Here is a 19,484-nt window from a genome sequence, read left to right as displayed (position 1 = left end):
AGAGAAGTCAAAGCCAACGTAAAAGCCAAAGATAGGGCAAAAATTAGTGTGAAGTTAGAGGATTGGGAAGCTTTCAAATACCAACAGGTAACCAAAAAAAGTCATTAAGAAGGTAAAAATGGAATATTAAATTAAAATAGCCAATAAGAGGATACCAAAAGTTTCTTTAGATACATAAAGTGTAAAAGAGAGGCGAGAGTAGATATTGGACTGCTGAAAAATGATGCTGGAGAGGTAGTAATGGGGGGGACAATGAAATGGCAGATGTACTGAATAAGTATTTTGCACCAGTCTTCACTGTGGAAGACATCAGCAGTATGGTGGAAGTTCCAGATGTCAGGGGGCATGAAGTTACCATGACTAGAGAGAGGGTTCTTGGGAAACTGAAAGGTAGATAAAGTCACCTGAGCCAGATAGTGTGCACCCCAGAGTTCTGAAAGAGATGGTTGAAGAAATCATGGAGGCACTAATAATTATCTTTCAAGAATCACTAGATTCTGAAATGGTGCTAGAAGGCTAAAAATTGCAAATGTCACTCCACACTTCAAGAAGGGAGAGAGGCAGAAGAAAGGAAACTATATGCCAGTTAGTGGTTGGGAAGATGTTGGAATCCATTATTAAGTGTGAGGTCTCAGGCTTCTTGGAGGCACATGATAAAATAGGGCAAAGTCAGCATGGTTTCCTCAAGGGAAAATCTTGCCTGACGAACCTGTTGGAATTCTTTGAAGAAATAACAAGTAGGATAGACAAAGGAACATCAATTGATGTTGTGCACTTGGATTTTCAGAAGGCTTTTGACAAGATTCCACATATGAAGCTACTTAACAAGCTATGAGCCCATGGTATTGCAGGAAAGATTCTAGCATGGATAAAGCAGTGGCTAATTGGCAGGAGGCAAAGAGTGGAAATAAAGGGAGCTTTTTCAGGCTAGCTGCCAGTGACTAGTGGTGTTCCACAGGGGTCTATGTTGGGACCGATTCTTTTTGCATTATATGTCAATGATTTGAATGACGGAATTGATGGCTTTGTTGCAAAGCTTGCAGATGATATGAAGATAGGTGGAGAGGCAGGTAGTTTTGTGGAAGTAGAGAGGCTATAGAAGGACTTCGACAGGTTAGGAGAATGAGCAAAGAAATGGCAGATGGAATACCGTGTGGGGAACTGTATGGTCATGCACTTTGGTAGAAGAAATGGAAGAAGATTCAAAAACCTGACATGTAAAAGGTTAATTTGCAGGTTAAGTCTGTGGTGAGGAAGGCAAATGCAATGCAATTCATTTCAAGAGGACGAGAATATAAAAGCAATGATGTAATGCTGAAACTTTTTAAAGCAGTGATAAGGCCTCACTTGGAGTATAGTGTGCAAGTTGGGGCCCCTTACCTTAGAAAGAATGCGCCGAAACTGGACAGGGTTCAAAGGAGGATCATGAAAATTCTTCCAGGATTGAATGGCTTGTCATATTAAGAGTGATGGTTCTGGGTCTGTATTCACTAGAATTCAGAAGAATGAGGGTGATGTCATTAAAACCTATCAAATGCTGAAAGGTCTTGATAGAGTGGATGTGGAGAGGATGTTTCCTGTGGTGGGAGAGTCTAAGACCACAGGACACAGCCTCAGAATAGGGGGCATCCTTTTAGAACGGAATGGAGGAGGAATTAAGAGTTGTGAATCTGCGCAATTCTTTGCCACAGGCAGCTGTGGAGACCACTTTTTTATGTATATTTATGGCAGAAGTTGATAGATTCTTGATTGGTCAGGGCATGGAGGGATATAGGGAGAAGGTAGGAGATAGGGGCTGAGAGGAAAATTGGTCAGCCATGATGAAATGGCAGAGCACATTTGATGGGCCAAATGGCCTAATTCTGCTCCTTCTGTATATCTATGGTCTTATAGTCTTTACTCACCGCACTGCAGGAGAATGGAGGGCGATATTGTAGAGATAAACATGAGGAAGTCTGCAGATGCTGGAAATCCAAAGCAATACACACAAAATGCTGGAGGAACTTGGCAGGTCAGGCAGCATCTGTGAAGATGTATACAATCCTGAGAGGCATTGGTAGGGTAAATGTGTATAATCTTATTCCCCCCCCCCCCCCCAGGGTTGGGGACTCATAGGTTCAGGGTGAGAGATTTAAGCAGGACCTGAGGGGCCACGTTTTCACCAAGAGGGTAGTCAGTGTACAGAATAAGTAGAACTGCTTGAAGCAGGTATATTAACAGAAATTAAAATGTACCTGGACAGGAAAGGTTTAGAGGGATATGGGCTAACCACGAGCACATAGGAGTAGCTTAGATGGGAATTTTGATCAGCTTGGATGAGTTGGGCCTGTTTTGGTGCTGCATGACTACCGCAGGAGACTCCAGAAGACTGTAGAATCACCAGCAGAGGCTATACCACTTTTCAAATATTCCTCTTTGCTGTGCTTTACAGCTCCTATACCATGTTCTGTTTTTTCCCAGCTGATAGTTATTGTTGTAGTTCTAGGCTTGTGCTATACAGGTATTTCACTTCCTATCCAAGATGATTTTCCCTCCCGATTTCTCATTCTTAAATTCCCTACTGTTCATGGCCATGTCCTTGAGCTTCAGGGCACTTTTTTCCCTCAATCAGTGGCTGCAGAATTCTAATGAATGATGGACAGTCTGGATTCTGGAAATTGGGATGTTGTGCTAAAGTTGTTTAAGATGTTTGGGAGGCTGAATTTGAAGTGCTGTGTTCAGTTCTGGTCACCTACCCCACAGGAACGTTATCAGTATGTTTGAAATAATGCAGAGAAAATCTACATGGATGCTATCAGGACCTGTGTCATTGGGAAATATTGAACTTTATTCCCTGGAGCACAGGAGAATAGGGTTGATCTCCTGGAGGTGTAGAAAATTATGAGGGGTATAGATGAGGTGAAATGTATGCAGGCTTCTTTCCCCTCAGCTTGGGTGAGACTAGAACTAGAGATCATAGGCTTAGGATGAAAGGTGAAATATTTGAAGGGAATCTGAGAGGGAACTTCTTCACTTAGAATGTAGTACAACTGGAACAAGCAGCCAGCAGATTGGGTAGATGCAGATTTAATTGTAACATTTAAGAGAATTTTGGAGAGAAATTTGGAAGAGAGGATCATGGAGGACCAGCCAGTTGCCTACAGCAGAATCCTATTAAAACCATGAATATTCTTTGTTCGGGGTGACCCCAGGCATCTGTGGGGTAGTACTAAGGGCTATTTCTTGCTCACTACAGGACAAAGCTGAAATCACTGAATTTTCCAAGTATTGCACCAAAACAGATAATTTAATTGAGTTGTGAAAGGGCTATGAAAACAAAACTGATTCTGTGTTCTCACTGAGACATGCTGAATTAATATGTTCAAAGTTCAAAGTAAACTTATTATCAAAGTGCATATGCGTCACCATGTACAACCCTGAGATTCATTTTCAATGAAAGACTGCACCAACCAGTGAGTAAAAGACAACAAACTGTGCAAGTGCAAAAAGAAATAAATAATAATAATTAATAAACAAACAAACAAGCAATAAATATTGAGAATGTGAGGTGAAGAGTCCTTGAAATGAAGTCCATATGTTGTGGGAACATTTCATTGATGGGGCAAGTGAAGATGAATGAAGTTATTCCCTTTGATTCAAGAGCCAGATGGTTGAGTGATAATAACCTGGTGGTGTGAGCCCTGAGGCTCCTGCACCTTGTCCTTGATGTCAGCAGTGAGAAGAGAGTATATCCTGGGCGGTGTGGTTCTATGATGATGGATGCTCTTTCCTGCAACAACACTTCGTGTAGATGTATTCAGTGGTTGGGAGGGCTTCACCCATGATGGACTGGGCCGTATCCAGTATGCTTTTTGGAGGATTTTCTATTCAAGGGCATTGGTGTTTCCGTATCAGGCTGTGATGCAGCCAGTCTCCACTACACATCTATAGTATAGAAGTTTGTCAAAGTTTTAGATGTCATGCCGAATCTTCGCAAACTCCTTAAGAAGTAGGAGTGCTGCCATACTTTATTCATAATTGCACTTACATGCTGAACCCAGGACCTTTTGTGAAAAGTAATAACAGTGAGGAGTTTAAAGTTGCTGACCCTCTCCACCTCTGATCCTCTGAGGAGGACTGGCTCACGGACCTCTGGTTTCCTTGTCTTGAAGTCAAAATTCAGCTCCTTGGTCATTGGGGTTAAGATACCGCTCACCAGGTTTTTCCTTTGTACAGTTTGAAATCTCAGCTGCAACGCTGTTACATTTATGTGTTGAATGTGTTCTGTTTAGGAGTTTCACTGATGTATTAATGGGGTTGTGAACACTTTTTTTTCTTCTTGCTTAGATCTACCACCTACAGATCTCTTAACTTGGATGTGTCTGTCCGATACACCCAGGGAAGTTGGCTGGGTAAACTTGGAACGGATGTCATTACCATTACAAAAGGTCTCAATGGCACCGTTACTGTCAATATTGCCACCATCCTTGAATCGGAGGACTTTTTCTTGCCTGGAGTTAACTGGCAAGGGATCCTGGGTCTGGCCTACAAAGGGTTGGCTAAAGTAAGTTCCAGTTATTTTGTATTCATTTTAAAAAGTCAGATTCCTTTTGTCTTCATTTGTCTTTCCTGAAGATTTCTGATTTCACTATTATTCGAGTGGAAAGTAATTATGGGAAAATAAAAAGCGAGAGAATTGCTAAGCAGTTTCTTATTGGATTCCATTCATTACCCACCTCATTCCTTCTTTTGCAGCCGTCCAGTTCCATAGATCCTTTCTTCGACTCCTTGGTAAAACAGCTGGGGATCCCTGATGTGTTTTCACTCCAGATGTGCGGTGCAGGCTTGTCACTAACAACTGAACGGCAATCCAGCCCAGTGGAAGGGAGTTTAGTAAGTATGGAGCAACCCTTTGCTCCGGTTGCTCTCTGAGAATGCAAATGTGCTCCAAACCTTGGACGTTGCTAATGTGTTGCATTGCTGTCCCTCTTGTGTCGATCAGAGGGCCCAGAACAATAGGCTTCAGTGTTTTGTCTGAATGTGTATCAGCCATTGAGGCAAGAGTGTGAGGAGCGGCTTGTAAGCCAGTATAATGTATGATACCCCCGGTATCCTTGGCTGCGTAAGTCTAGGGAAGACAACCTCATAAGATTGAGGTGCTCTCCCTGTTTGTGTGAATGCTGTGTCATTCGCTACCCTGTTACAAATTCGTGCCACAAAATAACAGACAGTACACTGCATGCGATTAAAAGATTATATTCATGAATGTTCATTTGACTAAAGGATTAGTAAAGAAAAGGGCCCATTTTAATGAAACAGTCAAATGTGCACACATTGGAGCTCAAAGTTTTTCCATAGTCACCGATCTCACCCCTGGCTTCATCGAATCGCAGTCCCGCTTGGGTTGAATCCAACGCCCTCTTCTCTCCTGCGCCTTCCCTCTCCATCTCTTCTTGGAACTTTGAAAAAACCTGGGCAAACTGACCGGGTATGCACGTTTCCACTGCTGGTCTATAGGCAAGAGTTAAAATCCCACTGCCATGTCTGCAGAGTTTAAACTTGTGCAAGTAAACAGACTTGGAAGAAAAAAAAGCCCACAAAACTACCTGTTTCACTGGCCTTCAGAAGAGGAGATGTGGCATCCTTATTGAGCGCATTGTGACCAACTACACCAGTGGTTCCCAACCACCGGGCCGCAAAGCATGTGCGAGGAAACGATATGATTTGGCGATATGAAACGATGTGAGTCAGCTCCACCTTTCCCCATTCCCTGTCATGCCCACTGTTGAACTTGAACGCACACGAGATCATCAGTGGCCTAAGTGCAGTGATACCCTCGCGCCAGGGATCACTGGTTGGCCTCGGGTAATCGGCCGCGTCGCGCAGCCGGCAAGAAGTGCCGTTGCCACCGGCCTGGAGCGTGGACGGATGGGCGCCGTCTCTAAGCCTGCTTAGCACACGGAATGTTCGTGGGGAACCCGGTGCTAAAGTATTCGCAGACTCAGGGTTCCGTAAGTAGCAGAGCAGCTACCTCGCTGCGATCTACTGAAAGTCATCCCTCCAGCCAAACTTTTGTTGGCCGATAGATCCTACCTACCCACAAGGGGGGGGGGGGGTCTGTCTCACTCCTCGCTCGGTCGGTCACTCTCTCCGGACTGCGACCGCCACAACCTCCAACCCTGACCTTGTCCTCTCACTGCTGCGTTGCAATAATTTTATATGTTCATACGAGGAAAATGTGCGCTGTGTGTTTAATATCCAAACGTTGCTTAAAATGTTATGATGCTATTGACTTATAAGTGAGTTATAATTGACTTATCACTATATTCATGCAAGGAAAGTATGCGCTGTGTTTAATATTAAATTTGTTAGATAAACCCTTTTAGAAAGAAATTGAGTGTATTAGCCACTTATAAGTGACTTATAGCTGACATCAGCTATATTCCAGTCATGATTAACACCCCCCCCCCATCAGCCAGTCCGCAAGAATATTGTCGACATTAAACTGGTCCACGGTGCGAAAAAGGTTGGTGACCCCTGAACTACATATTGTGTCACAGAAGGATGCCATTCAGCCCATCAGTTTTTTTATTGACTCTGAGCTGAGCAAACCTTTAAGTCCCATTCTTTCTCTTCTTTAGAGTCATTTAACACAACACCACTGAAACAGACCCTTCAGCCCATCTAGTCTATACTAATTGACTTTTCCACCTAATCCCATCTACTGCACCTGGACCCCTCTTATCCTTGTATCTGTATCCAACTTGTTGTAAATGTTGCTTTTGAACCTGTATCCACCTCTTCTGATGGCAGTTTGTTCCATGATCCTCTTCCCACTGAGTAAGGATGTTTCAGCTTTCACCCAAAGCCTGTGACCTCTAGTATAGTCTCACCCAACCTTAGAGGAAAAACCTGCCTGTACTGTACTTACCCTGTCTATACCCCTCATAATTTTGTATACCTGTATAAGATATCCCCTCCAGTGAATAAAGTCATAATCTAGTCAACCTTTCCCTGTAATTCTGGTTAGCATGGTGTTTTCTCTGCAGCCGAGCCATTTCTCTCTCTAATGCCATCAATTTCCCTTTAATACTTCTGATAATTATCAACATTAAGGAATAGTTTGCAGTGATGAATTAACCGACCGCATCCTTACGATGTGTGAGGGAAGCAGAACACCCTGGTAAGACTGCCCGTGGTGACAGTGACAACACTCAGACAGCCACGGAGGTCAGAATCAAACCCTGAATCCTGTTGTTGTGAGACGGCAGCAGTAACTGTGACTCCAGGCCACCAATGTGGCTGACGTTTAAAAAGCCCATGAAAGGGCAATGATGGGTGGATGGTAAATTTTGACCCTGACAGCTAATACGTAAAGTACGAAACTCGGATTGAAAATCGGGTAACTTGGAGCTTGTTTGGGTTTCCAGGGCTTGCAATAGAAATTGTAGGTGCTGATTGGAATGACAATGTCGTTGTGTATTGGATAATCTGAAGCTGGTTGTAGCAAACATTTGCACATTGGTGAGGTGTATCTCTACTGTGGACTGGAGCTTTTCCTTTTACCTTAAGCCTATGGCCTCTGATTCTAAATGCCCCCAGCGTGGGGAAAATCTTTTCTATCCACCCAATCTGTGCTCCTTGTGAATGTATCTACCTCTATCGGTCGACCACTGCCATCGGGTTCCTTTGCAAGCACACCGTATCTAATCTCATCGCTTTGCTGAAGTCTTCCGTTCCAGCAACGTTGTGGTGAACTTCCTTTCCACTGTCGCCACATCCTCCCTATAGTGTGGTCACCAAAACCAAGCATAGCACTGAAGGTGATCTGTAAGTTTGCAAATAACATCCTGATTTTTATATCTTGATCGATGAAGGTTGCAGGCAAGCATGCCATATAGCTGCTTATCTATGTTGCTACTTTCAGAGATGTATGGACTTTCACCTCTAGGTTTCTATGTTTATTAACCTTTTCTAGTGCCCTTTGATTTACCCACCAAAAGTGCATCACCTCGTATTTCTCAGGGTGGTTGTTGTCATCCACCTTCTATCCTTGCAACAGAGGTTGTGAGGCTACCACAATAAAAAAAAGATGCATTCTTTGTGAACGTTTAAAAACAAATCCAGACAATCAGTTTTCTTTTGTCCTTTCAGATTATGGGTGGAATTGAACCAAGTCTTTCTCAGGGGAAAACTTGGTACACCCCTATCAAAGAAGAATGGTACTACCAAGTTGAGATTCTTAAACTGGAAGTGGGAGGACAAAATCTGAACTTGGACTGCACAGAGGTAAGTGTGGTGTTTATGCAGTGATATAAATTTCCTCTTGCGGGGGCGTCTGGTATGGCGGAATATCATTCTGTACCACCTGAGAAAATAGCTTCCACTAGTGACAGAAACTTGAATCCAGCTAGTAATTGTTCAACAACCTCGTTATTAGGGCTTAATTATTTTGCAGGGTTTTAACTGATGATGCTCTCCTAAAATAGAACTGTATATTTATTTTTCCACTGATCAAATATCCATGAGAGACATTTAAATGATGCAAAAGATCTTTCAAATTTTCATCTTGCTTTCATTATTCACTGTAATGCACATTTCCAGCCCACTGGCCAATCCTGTTTTTTTGTTTTCAGTCGGACAGTGGATGAAACCAGATCACAGGTAGAAAGGTAATGATATAGATAACTCTCCTCACCTCAACACCGAACTGATCACTGACCACTACTTATGGACTCTCAAGAACTCATGTTCTCAGTGTTATTTATTTACTCATTTATTATTATTATTATTATTTGTCCAGTTTGTCGTGTTTTGCACATTGGTTCTTTGTCAGTCTTTGTGTAGCTTTTCATTGATTCTATTGTAATTCTTTGTTCTACTGTGAATGCCTGCAAGAAAGTTAATCTCAGGGCAATATGTGGTGACATCTATGTACTTTGATGATAATTTACTTTGAGCTTTGAACACCCAATTTTTTTTCTAAGGATGGTGTATCTGAGTCCATAGAAATACTCTAAAGCTTTAGGAAAAGTTGAGCAGAGTGTGTGCCTCTGAGAGATTGAGAACAAAAAGGAACTTCTGTACAATAGTCTTGATGCAGGTTTCAATTTCTTTACCTGATAGATACTGATCTACCCATGGAGTTCCTCCAGCAGATAATTCCAACATCAGCAGTTGCTTGTGCTTCTCTTCTTTACAGTAGTTTTTGTAGAATATGTTTTTATTTTGTAGCCTGGGAAAAATACACACGTGGGACAACAAACACTTTTTCAGGTCTTTAATTGCTTTATCTGTTTTAGATGTTATAATGCAGAAAGAGGTTATCAAAATTAAGACGACAAAATTAATTTAAAAAAACAGTTCCTACTGTTACAATCTCAGCTTAATTTTGGTCCACACCCTTGTTACGTACGCAGTATGAAAATAAATAAAACAACATATACAAAACCAATAGGGTAGTGGCAATTCTAAAAATAAACAGTACGAACAACGTTAGAATCCCACCAAACCTGTACCTTATACACAACATTGACAATATGAATAAATACATCTCATCTTAGCTAAGAGATATATTTGGCACACACGTGCTTAACTTCCAAACACATATAGACCAGACACTGAAACGAGTTCTCGTCGTTCACACTACGTAAACAGAGATTAACACATTCACATTACTCCGTTACATTCACATTTGGTCATGAAAAATAAAGAAAGACAAAAATAAACTTTTACAATATATTGCCTTGGAGTTTAGGTTACAAAAGAGGATTAGCCTACTAGGCCAACAAGGAACTTCACACGACCACACTATCCAGCGCTGATACCTTACTCGTGAAAATCTGAAGCATTCAAATATAACCATATAACCATATAACAATCACAGCATGGAAACAGGCCATCTCGGCCCTCCTAGTCCGTGCCGAACCCTTAATCTCACTTAGTCCCACCTACCCGCACTCAGCCCATAACCCTCCACTCCTTTCCTGTCCATATACCTATCCAATTTTACCTTAAATGACACAACTGAACTGGCCTCTACTACTTCTACAGGAAGCTCATTCCACACAGCTATCACTCTTTGAGTAAAGAAATACCCCCTCGTGTTTCCCTTAAACTTCTGCCCCCTAACTCTCAAATCATGTCCTCTAAAATATAAAACATGACAAATTACTGATATTCTAGATTTTCAAACTAGTACAAACAAATTTACATGGATGTTATCAAATATTATTCACCTTTCCTCACCATTCAACTGGCATTTGGCATTCTTTCTAGAAACTTGCAAATCTTCTTTCTATTCCACACGTGCATAATGACATCACCATTTTCTCTTAAAGGTACAGGCAGCTATTTTAGCATTATCAGGGTGAATACGTATGTGTATATTCAATGGTCACCTGGTTACATTTATTTATTTTTTTCTTAAATTTTCTTTAAGTTTTGAAGATATAACTCCTTATCAATATTTATGCTGTTTACATTTACCGTAAATTCCGGACTATAAGCCGCTACTTTTTTCCCACGCTTTGAACACTGCAGCAACACTGCGGGCTATACTACGGAGCAGCTAATGCATGTTTTTTTTTAATGCCGCCAAAAACATTTTGCCTCGTAACAGTAGACTGTTATGAATCCCGTAACTGGAGAACTTACCAGCAAAGATAGAGAGGTCTGTTGAAGTCTGATGTCACTATTTTCAAATGTTTTATTTATAAAGGGACACAAAAGTAAGGTTAATACAAACATTCAGATAGTGCACATCGTCAACACTCAATCTAAAGCGCGGGTATAGTAATACACATCATTAAGTGAGCTCTGCTGTTGTCTAGGGGTTAATAGATTGTCCGTTGGAAATATAAAAGTCACTCAGAAAGTCTGCTGGCCTCAGCCCGTTGGAAATCGCTGGGTTTCACGTGGGGCGACCGAGAGAGAGAGATTGGGGGAGAAGAGAAAGAACTTGCCGAGTCTTGATGAATCTTCCGTGAAATCGGGGGAGCGTTGGTTTCCTCTCCCCGATGTTAGTTAAAAGCGGTTTTCTGTGATTCCAGCCACAGATTCCAATCCCGGAATCTAACGCACGTGGCTTCCTTCAGAATGGCTTCCCGCTGCTGCGGGATCACTCTCTCGTGTCTTCTTGGTGCGTCTGAGGGGGCTGTCCCCCTGAGACTCTCCTTTATACTTCCTCACGGGGTCGCAGGAGTCAGTCAGGTTGGGATGATGCAATCTCTCTCTCAACCAGCCCACCTTGCCCGAGGGCTTTTCACGTGGTCTCCATGAGACAATAGTCGCTGTCGTCTTATTCTGTATCCCGGGTGGGACGTGCAATTTGGCACGTTTCTCTCTCTCTCTCCGACTGGGTCTACTGACCACCCCCCCCCCTCCCCCCATCGACAGGTGCTCTTGCGATTCTCACAAAGGAGGGGGCTGGGATCATAGCAAGACCAATAAAATTGATGAGTAGTTCACAGAGGTCCAATGAAATAGTACGATAAATCAAGCGCACTTTCACAATTAAATTATTGTAGATCAGTCATTTGTACTCACGCTCATCAACATGGAAAACACTCGAAGAAAAGCATGTGATGCAGCTTTTAAGTTAAAGGCAATCAATAACTTTTCCTGGTAGGCTGCAGTATATATATTTTTTTACCAGTCGTTAGGAGATATTGGAATGTTGTTCGTGCACTGTTCAGTAAAAAAGTATATGCAACGTAATTTGTGTGTTACCGATACGTATGTATATTTAAAAGTAGCTGTGTTACAGGCACTGTTCGAATAAAAGCATTTGCAATATGTATTTGTTTATGTTACCATACAGATTTAATTAAAAGTTAAAAAATCCTCACGTGTAATATCTTTCTGTGTAAATATCTCATATTACAACGTGGGACACCTGCGGCTTAAAATCCGGTGTGGCCTGTACAAGTACAAAATTGATTTTCTTTCTAAAATTAGAGCATGCGGCTTTTAATCAGGTGCGCTCTGTAGTCCAGAATCTACGGTATATAGTTCTTCCCCGAGATAACTGGAAGATGTTCTTTCCTGTATACGTTATGGGTTACTGCTTAGTGGGGGCAGTTGCATGTTAATTAAACCATTCTTGCATGTCTCTCAAATGCTACCTTTTGACCCACTGACCATTGTGAAGGGGAAGTCCAAGTTAATGTACTTGCTTATGTGTAGTCTGGAGACATAAGCGACCGCAGGTGCTGAAACCTGGACCAAATCTGGATATTTACCAGGATGCTGCCTGGATTAGAGAGCATACCTTATGAAGATGGGTTGGGTGAGCTAGGGCTTTTCTCTTTGGAGTGAAGGAGGATGAGAGGTGACTTGATAGAAGTGATAATAAGATGATAACAGGCATAGATCGAATGGACAGCCAGAGACTTTTTCCCCAGAGCAGTACCATTGATTGAAGGAAAGTGTAGGGTGATGTCAGAGGTATATTTTTACACAGAGAGTAGTGAGTAGGGGGAGTGCGCTGCCAGAGGTGTTGCTTGAGGCAGGTATATTGGGGGCATTTAAGAAACTCTTAGGCATGTATGTAGGTGATAGAAAAATGGTGGGGGGGGTGCCTTTTTTTGGAAGTAAGGATTAGATTGATTTTTGAGTTGTTTAAGAGGTCGTGCTAAGTTGTAGTGTTCTGTGTTTTTCTTATATAATACAGCTACCGGATTTACTGAGCAGGTCAAGCAGTACAGTCAGCCCTCCTTATCCACGGGGGATTGGTTCTGAGACCCCCCCGCCCCCATGGATACCAAAAAACGCGGATGCTCACGTCCCTTATATAACCTGTCTCAGTGCAGTGGTCTTTAGGACCCAGCGGAACCCCGGACTTTATATAACATGTTCAGTGCGGTGGACATTAGGACCCGGCACAGCTCTGAATCCGCGGTGTTTCTGTTTACGAAAATAATCACAATCACGGTTGAAAATAAGGCGGAACTAGTAAAGTGATTGGAAAAAGGTGAAATGTCATCAGTCATTGGAAAAGCGTTAGGCTACAGTCGGTCAACAATCAGAACAATTTTAATGGAGCATTTGAAAGGCCCTGCCCTGATGAAAGCTGCAGTTATTACTAAGCAACGCAACAGCTTAATTATTGAAATACATATGTTTCTTAAGTGTTTTATATGCATAGAAAGGTACTATATATGCATAGAAAGGTACTATATGCTAGGAAAAACGTTTGACTAACTGACGCTAAATAATACCGGATGTACCTGTTCCGACCTCAAACCTGACTTAAAGACGGATGCAGGAATGGAACTCATTCATAACCCATTCAAAAAGTAACTCATTCAAAAAGTACAAGGACTGCCTGTACTTTTAAGTCATTTCTAGATTATTTATAATACCTAATACAATGTAAATGCTATGTAAGTAGTTGTTATACTGTATTGTTTAGGGAATAATGAGAAGAGAGAAAGTATGTACACCCTCAAACAACGAGTGCTGGAGAAAGAACTTCCAGGTTTTCCCGATCCGCGGTTGGTTGAATCCGCACATGCGGAACCCGCGGAGTAGGAGGGCCGACTGTATTTGAGAAAGCAGAGAGTCAGCACTTCAGGTCGAGTCCCTGCACCAGTCTTGATACAGGGTCTCAATCCAAAATGTCGGCCATCACTTTGGCTTCACAAATGCTGTTTGAGCTACTCAGTTTCTCAAAGAGTTTATTTCTCACTCCAGAAGCAGTCTTGTGTGGAGAAGGGGACTGGAAGGGTAGACAGCCTGACGGTGAATAAGAATTGGCTTTATTCACCATAGATGCTTACATGCACAGGTCGAACACCCCTTATCCCAAAATCCAAAAGCCTCTGAAACCTGGCATTTTTGGGGCGCTGACATGATATCACAAATGGACAATTCCACAAGGCACTGGGAAAGTTCCCAGGCATTGCACCGGTCTCTGCACACCACAGACAGTTTTGAGTGGCCTCACGTATGTAATGAACAAAAGTTAATGAGAAATAGAAAAAAACTGCATGAAGCAAAAAATGAAGATCTCGATCGTGTACTGAAAGAGTGGATTAGTCAGTGTCTCAGTGAACATATTCTGTTTAACAATACGCTGATCGTAAAACAAGCAAAGGTCATGACAAAGTAAAAATTGAAAGTAATTGTGAATATTCTGCAGGCTGGTTGTAGAAATTTAAGAAAAGGAATGACGTTAAATTTTTAAAGACTTGAAACATTTTATAGATAGGGCGCCTCCTGATCATGAAGCAGCAGAGAAATGCATTGATGAGTTTGCCAAGATCGACACTGATGAAAATCTAACACCAAAACCAGTCTACGGTGCTAATTGTTTTTATGCCTTATATAAAACCTAAAAAAAATACAAGTACAGTGTCTGTAACCTTTTAACGCATAGCGTCGTAGGTGGAGACTGGAAGCCTGCTGTTGCTGTTGTCCAACAGCTGATTCAGGTATTTTCCTGATGCTTTTGTTACTCTGCACACATTATATTACTGGTATGTAATGATTTTTACTGTTAAGTATATAGGTGTGATGAACAAGTGTAAGACTAAGACTGCTGACTAGCAGCACGTAAATTCAGAGCTGGAAATGGTAATGATCCCAAGCTATCTCGTTATATATTCCAAAATCTGGACAAATCTGAAATCCAAAACATTGCCAGCCCCAAGCATTTAGGATAAAGGGTGCTCAAGCTGTATTAGGAATTTGCTGTGCTGTGTTGGTCAGGGCACAACATGCAACAAAAAAAAACCCAACATTCAACAGTTATAAAGAATTACATAAAAATAAAGTTAAAGAGTTTAAGATACAGATTTGGAATAATGTATACATAAATACCAGCATGTAGTTACAGTGTATCAGCATAAGATGATGTTTCACTGTGAGCCCCTACAGTTGAATAGCTAGAGACTTGTTGAAGACTTAATTATGAAGAACAGGCATCCCAGTGGGCAATCCTACATCCCAGATTGAGTTTGATACATTAGAAAAACGGGTGGGGGAATAAGAGCACCATTAACTTTACAGCAATTTCCCCTCCACATCTCTTCAACCTCTAGGTAAGGTGACCAACCAACTATAGGAATTTTGCTAGAATGTTCTGTGGCAAGTAGTTCAGTCAGCCAATCTGATTTTAAATTGAGCAGTTCCGGGTGACTAATGTATTGCAAATCTACTGTCAGGCCACAGGAATGCAGATTGGAGATAGTGAATTATATGGCGTTCTAGTAATGCAGCTACCTGCTTAAATCCAGCAGGTTTTCTTCCTGTAATATCTGTGAGGGGTTGGTCACATTTTAAATAGGAGCTATTTTCCTGGTGTGAGCAACCTTTCGATGGGGGCTGGAATGTATGTGGGGTATTGCTGGAATGAACCGAAGAGTGTTAATAATTGGACAGAGGAGTTCAGTATTGATTCATTTGAGATGTACACCCACAAGAATTTGCATGTATAGTTTCCTTTGATAATGTCAACACTGGAGCTTTCTTTAACTGTTTGATCACCTTAAGTCGATAAACTTGTATTGATATTGAGCTGGGAATGTGACGGAATGATTCTTAACAACATTGAAATAATTTTTGAAAAGCAGTTTTTTTCTACAAATAATTTATCAATGTGTTAGATAAAAATGTCTGAAAATGAGTTTTGTGTGCAACACAGCGCTTAATTGCACTTGGAGGATCTGAGTGCCAGAACACAAGGAAATCTCACCCCAGAATTACTCTGCAGTAGCAAATGATGATATCTCTGACAAAAATAAATGTGCGCAAAATTGCTTAATACCATTACTAGCATAATTTCTGTCTGCACTGATACAATACTCGGCCAGCATCTCAAACAGAGCAGCATTCCCTCAGTATTATTTACTGTGAAGTTATATTGCTGTATTGGAGACCCAGAGAGCTGGTATGCTAATCTGGCAATCTGGGTTCAAATTTCAGACTGGCAATTGCGTTATTTAAATTCAAGCTATTAAATATGACTGGAAATAAAAAGATGGTATTATAATTGGGGGCTGTGAAAATAATAAATTATCTTGTAAACCCCGCCCCCTCCCAGTTCACTGAAAATCAAAGCAATAGCTGCAGATTCTGGAAATCTGAAATAAAAATAAAAACGCTGGAAACACTCAGCCAGTCAGCAGTATCTGTGGAAGGAGAAACAGAGTTAACATCTGGTTGAAGGGCCCTTGCCAAAGCTCAGCAAGTTGGGTTGGCGTCATGGTGCGGCTGATGCAGTCACTTCCTCAAAGTTCCGGTAACCCCCGGTTCAGTCCCAACCCCTGGAGCTGTTTGTGTGGAGTGCACATGTTCTCCCTGTGACAATGTGGGTTCCCATCTAGCACATCAACACTTCTAGGGGGAGCAGTCCTTAAAAGATCACCCCTCCACCAAGTGGTCCTCAATCACATAGCACGTACAAAATGCTGGAGGAACTCAGCAGGCCAGGCAGCATCTATGGAAACGAGCGCAGTCGGCGTTTCGGCCCGAAACCCTTCAGCAGGACTGCTCACTCACGTAAGTTATCTGTGAAAACATTGCACTCTTCCAAATGCCTGCCCCGCTCTAAAAGCCTGAAACGTTCAGGTTGGTAGGATTTAAAGATTAAAGAATAACTTTATTTGTCACATGCACATTAAAACATGCGTTCAAATGTGTCATTTGCGAGGAATGTGCTGGGCCGCCCGTAAGTGTGATGCCACATTCCCATTGCCAACATAGCATGCCCACAACTCACCAACCCTAACCCAGCCACCTTTGGAATGTGGCAGGAGACCGGAGCATCCAGAGGAAACCCAAGTGTTCATGGGGAGAACGTACAAACGTCTTACAGACAGTGGCATGAATTGAATCACTATCTTACAGCTGGCACTGTAAAGCATTGTGTTAACCACTATATTACTGTGTCATCCTAAATTCAGAATATTAACAGTTGAAATTCCATAGCTGCTAAAGTGGGATTTGAACTCAGGTGTCTGGATTGTTACCCTAGGTCTTGGGGATAGGTGGGAGGGGAGGTTACCAGTCCAGTAGTTTAACTACTGTGGTACGCTACATAGAGAATTGCCAAAGTCTCAGGAAATTACTGTGAATGTAATTTTTTAATTATTATTTATCTATCTACCTAACTATTGCATTTTCACAGATTGTCTTTTATACGTTGGTTGTTGGTCAGTTTTTGTGTGGTTTTCCATTGATTCTGTTGTATTTCTTTGTTCTACTGTGAATGTCAGAAAGAAAATTATTCCCAGGGTTGCATATGGTGACATATATGTACATTAATAATAGATTGAATGTGTGGAGTTTTTTTTTAAATGGGTACTTAATAGCTGACCAGAGGGCGTGCTTCCTGACTGATTTTGCTAAGGCCTCATGTTCCTGTACAGTATGAATCCATAAATGGCTCAGCTCCACCAGTTTGGTTAACTGCTGAGTGCCTTCTGGCCTGGAGATTCAATCAGCCAACATGGGATTCCTGTATGAACCCACAACCCACTGATGCAACCCAAAAAGGCTGGGTGTGTCAATGTGGAGCCCAGGCTGACCGCTCAATTATACCAGCTGTTCATTTCCTATTTGCAATTCTTTAAGTGGGATGACCTATTTTTGCATTGGTATATTTGGTGGGCAAAATCTTTGTAAGTATTTTGTTGTCAGATTAGTCCAGCTTTTGCACTTGGATTTGAGGTTTGGCTTCACTGGTATGAATGAAAAGCAAAGAATGTGTGGATTTCCGATGTAGGAGTTGTATTGGCATCTTGCCGATATCAGCTTATGTGCGACTGCCATTTTACTTCTCATCTTTAAACCATTTATATGCCAATATTGCATCTTGGAGAAACTGCTATTGCTGTAGGGATAGAGTGTGAACTAACACTGGTTTACCTGTTTTATCCCTTGCCCAGTACAACACTGATAAGGCCATTGTGGACAGTGGAACCACCCTGTTGCGCCTGCCAGAGAACGTCTTTTTTGCGGTTGTGATGGCCATCAAAGAAAGCTCAAAGGTAAGAAACTCGCCCAAGTCCTGGTGGTTAAAACCGTGCCACTTGTGACCAAAAATCTTACCCTCCAACATTGCATGTGTGACCACCCAGCTGGTAGGCTTCTGCTTCAAAGACAACATTCAATGGGCAGGTATTTTGATAATCTTTTTAGTATTTTATTTTATTGAGCTACAGTGAGGAACAGGCCCTTGGGAACACATCACCTGGCAACTCCCGATTTAACCCTGGACTAATCATGGTACAATTTACAACTCCCGATTAACCCACTAACCAGTACATCTTTGAGTTGTGGGAGTAAACCAGAGCACCTGGAGGAAACCCTCACATTCCGTGGGGAGCAGACTCCTTACTGATGATTCAGAATTGAACTCTGAACTCTGTTGCCCCAAGCTGTAATAGCATTGCACTAACCGCTACACTACCATAATGTCCATTTACTTTTATCTTTGAAAGTTCATAGGGGTGCTAAATGAGATCAGTACTATTATAGCTGATTGAGTTTGCAAATGCCAGAAAAGTGCACCTGAAGCTGTAATTTTTGCCCTTTTCCACTGATTACATTCTTAATTATGCTTAAATAGACAATTGTCAGGGTAACAATTATGCTTAAGTAGAAAATTGTCATTATAATAATTATTATAGATGACTTATTAAAGACTGAATATTGAACTGTGCCCAGGACCAAGTCTGCATCTAGATATCGGGAGGATTGTAAGATAGAAGTCACTAATTTATGGTGGGGATGGTGGGTGAAGATGGATCCAAAAGTCAACTGATTTGGTCCACGCAGCCTGCTGTAGAGTGAAGTGAGATGAGGTGGACTCCAAATTTGTTCACAAGAATAAAAGTTCTCTACCCAAGAAGGCTGTGGAGGCTCAGTTCATCTGTATATTCAAGAAGGAGTGGGAGAGTGGTAAAGGGGCTTGTTTTGCTTTTTTTGTCATCTTTTATTCTGTTGATACCTCATTTTCTTCTGTTGTTGTTGTTGCTGCTGCTTGTATTCTGTGGTCTGTGTTACATTGAACATTATGTGCATGCTACGTTGTTGCCTGAAAATGTTATGACACGTGGTCTGTCCCCAAGGTATCTTTGGATGTGTTGGTGGTTGATGCAAATGATGCATTTCACTATATATTTCAATTTACAGTACATGTTGCCACAGCAAAACTGATCGAAAATCAAAACAACACAATTGCTGCTGGCCTTCGACCCCCACAGGGCTGTTACGCTTGCATGACGCACCCTTGGCTCCAATGAAATGATTGTCCGAAAGAGTTGAATCCTTTAATAGCAATTAGCAAGTATATAATCTCGAAGCAATGTTAAGTGGTCAGCAAAGATATGACCTGCACTGGTCCCAGGCCACAAACTGCCACAAAAAAAAGCAGAAATATGTAACTTAGTCCCTTCACTTTTACAACACTCCCCCACTCATGTGAGTAGTTACCATAATAAACATGATAAACAAGCAACATAGAATACATAAGTACATTTAGTTAGATAAATCTAAGT

The 19,484-nt window shown here is 41.7% G+C and overlaps 1 protein-coding gene across 2 annotated transcripts in view; it reads left to right on the top strand.

Annotated features, from left to right (window-relative positions):
* bace2 (beta-secretase 2) overlaps positions 1-19,484 on the top strand; it is a 68,999-nt gene that overhangs the window by 35,009 nt on the left and 14,506 nt on the right. For both annotated transcript variants that reach the window (XM_059968759.1, XM_059968760.1), the window contains exons 3-6: positions 4,327-4,543; positions 4,735-4,872; positions 8,134-8,268; positions 17,871-17,972. In XM_059968759.1, coding sequence (XP_059824742.1) covers positions 4,327-4,543; positions 4,735-4,872; positions 8,134-8,268; positions 17,871-17,972 — 592 coding nt within the window. The remainder of the gene's footprint in view (positions 1-4,326; positions 4,544-4,734; positions 4,873-8,133; positions 8,269-17,870; positions 17,973-19,484) is intronic.

This window comes from Hypanus sabinus, chromosome 4, assembly GCF_030144855.1.
Source record: "Hypanus sabinus isolate sHypSab1 chromosome 4, sHypSab1.hap1, whole genome shotgun sequence".
Taxonomy (NCBI): Eukaryota; Metazoa; Chordata; class Chondrichthyes; order Myliobatiformes; family Dasyatidae; genus Hypanus; species Hypanus sabinus.
Note: the sequence above shows the minus strand (reverse complement) of the source record. Positions and strands in the feature narration are given on the sequence as shown.